Source organism: Tupaia chinensis, unplaced genomic scaffold (genome assembly GCF_000334495.1).
Source record: "Tupaia chinensis unplaced genomic scaffold, TupChi_1.0 Scaffold149011_1, whole genome shotgun sequence".
In the NCBI taxonomy this organism is placed as follows: Eukaryota; Metazoa; Chordata; class Mammalia; order Scandentia; family Tupaiidae; genus Tupaia; species Tupaia belangeri.
This window is the reverse complement of record NW_006208857.1, coordinates 2,000,715-2,003,290: the sequence shown is the minus strand read 5'-3', so window position 1 is coordinate 2,003,290 and position 2,576 is coordinate 2,000,715. Positions and strand designations below refer to the sequence as shown.

The following is a 2,576-nucleotide window of genomic DNA, read 5'->3' as shown; positions in this document are numbered from 1 at the left end:
CCACCACACCTTAGGCTGGCTCTAAAAGTGTTTCTTTTCATTCAAGAAAGAAGAGAAAGAGGTGTGCTCCTGAGCCAGCCATGGGCACCCAATGAGCAGGGTTTGGATCAGAGTCCCGTGGATGTTGGTGACGAAGGTGATACATGACTGTGAGCCATCATTGCTTCCTGGGAATGTCATCACCACCCCCACTGAAGGAGTTCCTGGGGCTATCCTCCTTCCATGGGCCTGGAATCTTCCATGTCATTCGTGCTCCTCGAAGTGAAATTTTCTTCCCATTTCCCACCTCACTGTTCCCAAATTAGCCAAAGTCTGTCGTGAGATGACGCAATGTCACTGTAGTTTGAATCTGGGTTCAAATGGCAAGTGTGAACAGTACAGTGTGATGTCATTAAAATTAACTGTAGGGTTTCTTGTAGGTGAGTGACCTGGGACACGATTACCTGCTGCCTTCACTACGTTGTATCCATCTACAGCCTGCTATCCCCATGGAAGAAGGGGCTGCTTTCCAGAGCCAGGGCTTGCAATCAGTACATCCTGCACGTGCCCGGGGGACTATGGTGGGCACACGGATGATCCGTCCCACACCCGCCAGCCCTCACATCACTGGGAATGCTGGAACATCGGAACAGTGGCTCTATTTCTCCTCTGGAGTACAGTCCTCCTCATAGCTTCCACCCAGGCATTAAGTTGGGCTATATTCGGACTGACTGCAAGGACAGCCTGGAGAAAGTGACTATGTAGCTGGTTTCTGGGTAGCAGGTAGGGTTGAGGTGTGTGCACAGCAAAAGTGAATGGCATTTGAATTTTGCTTTCAGCTGTACATGGAAATCTCCCTACAGAGTTCTGGAAGGCTACAGCCAATGGATTATTTTTACTTTTTTTTTTTGGAGAGGTTTTTGCTATAGGGCACATGCGCTCACCAGAGAGACAGAGAGAGACAGAGAGATAGAAAGCAAGAACTTATCTCCCAGGGGGGATGGCCACGCTACAATCCCTTCTCTTCCATTCTCCTTTCTGGATCTTGGGCACACATGCACATGTGCCCAGCGTGAGTTTAAGCCACCGGGTCTGGGACTCAAACTGCAATCGACTACATGGGAGTCCAGTGACATAGCCATTACACTAACTGCTCGTCCCATGGATTATGTTTACTTTTTAAAAGTGAACCTCAGCAACATGTGGGTCTATCATTAATTCCTATGGAATGGCCTCACTTCCTGAGCCCTCACGATTCTTGTCTACTTTCTCCTATATTATGCTTTTCTTAGCACTTAATTACTATCTAAATGCTGCATGCTTATGGGGCTGCTGTCTGTCTCCCCAGAATGTGAGCTCAATGGAGCAGGAATTTTGTCTGACTTGTCTTTTGCTGCATCTCTAGTCTGAGAACAATGACTGGCATATGGTAGAAAAGCTCTATAAATATTTATAGCAAGAAAGGAAGATGAAACAGAAAGAAAGAAGAAAAAAGAAAGTAAGTAAAGAAGTAAGGAAAAAGAAAGAAGGAGGGAGAGAAAGAGGAAAGGAAGAAAGAAAGGAAGGAAGGAGAAAGGAAAAAAGAAGAAAGAAATAAAAAAGAAAAAGAAAATAAAAGGGGAAAAGGAAGGGAAGAAATGGAAGGAAAAGAAAAGAAAAAAGAAAAGAAAAGAAAAGGAAAGAAAAAGAAAAGAAAAGAAAAGAAAAGAAAAGAAAAGAAAAGAAAAGAAAAGAAAAGAAAGAAAGAAAGAAAAAGGAAAGGAAAGGGGAAAGAAAAGAAAAGGAAGAGAAGAGGAAGAAGAAGGAGGCAGGGGAGAAAAGAGAGAGAAGGGAAGAGAGAAGGAAGAAGAAGGAGAGACAAGGCACCAAAATCAAGGGATGCATCTTTATAAAGAATGTTTCCATTTATTTCATTACTTTAAAACTGAGTTCACATAAAATGATGGTTAGTTGCATTAGCTCTGAGCGTCCCTGTGATGTGAACTGGAGACAGGCCCAGGTTCGAATCTTCGCTCCTCACCATTAGTCCAGTGACCACAGCAATCAGCCCTGTAGCTTAATTTGCAGGGGCTGAAGCTGTGACAGCTCGGATTCCAAACTCAGAGAGGTTTTCTTGGGGTGATGGGGTGACAACAGGAAGGGGGACGGTGATCACATGTGATGGGGGACTAGGACAGGCCCTACTGCACGTCTGCTGCAGCCTGCGGTCATCTGAACAATAGCGAAGTATGCAGGGGTAGCCCAGGGATCACAGGAAGGCTCACGGTGCCTGGGAACGCTGCAGGGAGAGAACCCAAGGGGGCACCAATCCCCCCAAACGATACAGCGCAAAAAGGACCTAAAAGAAACTTAAGCTTGAAGTTTCTGAGAAGCAGCATGATTTCTCCACCGTCCTGCACTCCTTCTCTCGCCATCTCTCTCAATGTCTCTTTCTCTCTCTGTTCACACCCTCCCTTATCAAGACCCCCAAGGCTGATCTGGACAGACAGACAGCACGCCGCGGGGCGCGTGACATGCCATGTGCTGTGCCTCGCTCTGCAGCGCCCTCCTGGCAGGGCCGGTGCTCACACGTTGGTGTGCTGAGAGCCCCACGACGC

At 46.8% G+C, this 2,576-nt stretch overlaps 1 protein-coding gene across 1 annotated transcript in view; it reads right to left on the bottom strand.

The window, feature by feature from the left end:
* Positions 1-2,186: 2,186 nt before the first annotated feature.
* The window catches only part of ANO2 (anoctamin 2), a 434,288-nt gene continuing 433,898 nt past the window's right edge, over positions 2,187-2,576 (bottom strand). Inside the window, exon 25 of the mRNA XM_027769235.1 lies at positions 2,187-2,257. Within this exon, the coding sequence (XP_027625036.1) occupies positions 2,187-2,257 (71 nt within the window). The remainder of the gene's footprint in view (positions 2,258-2,576) is intronic.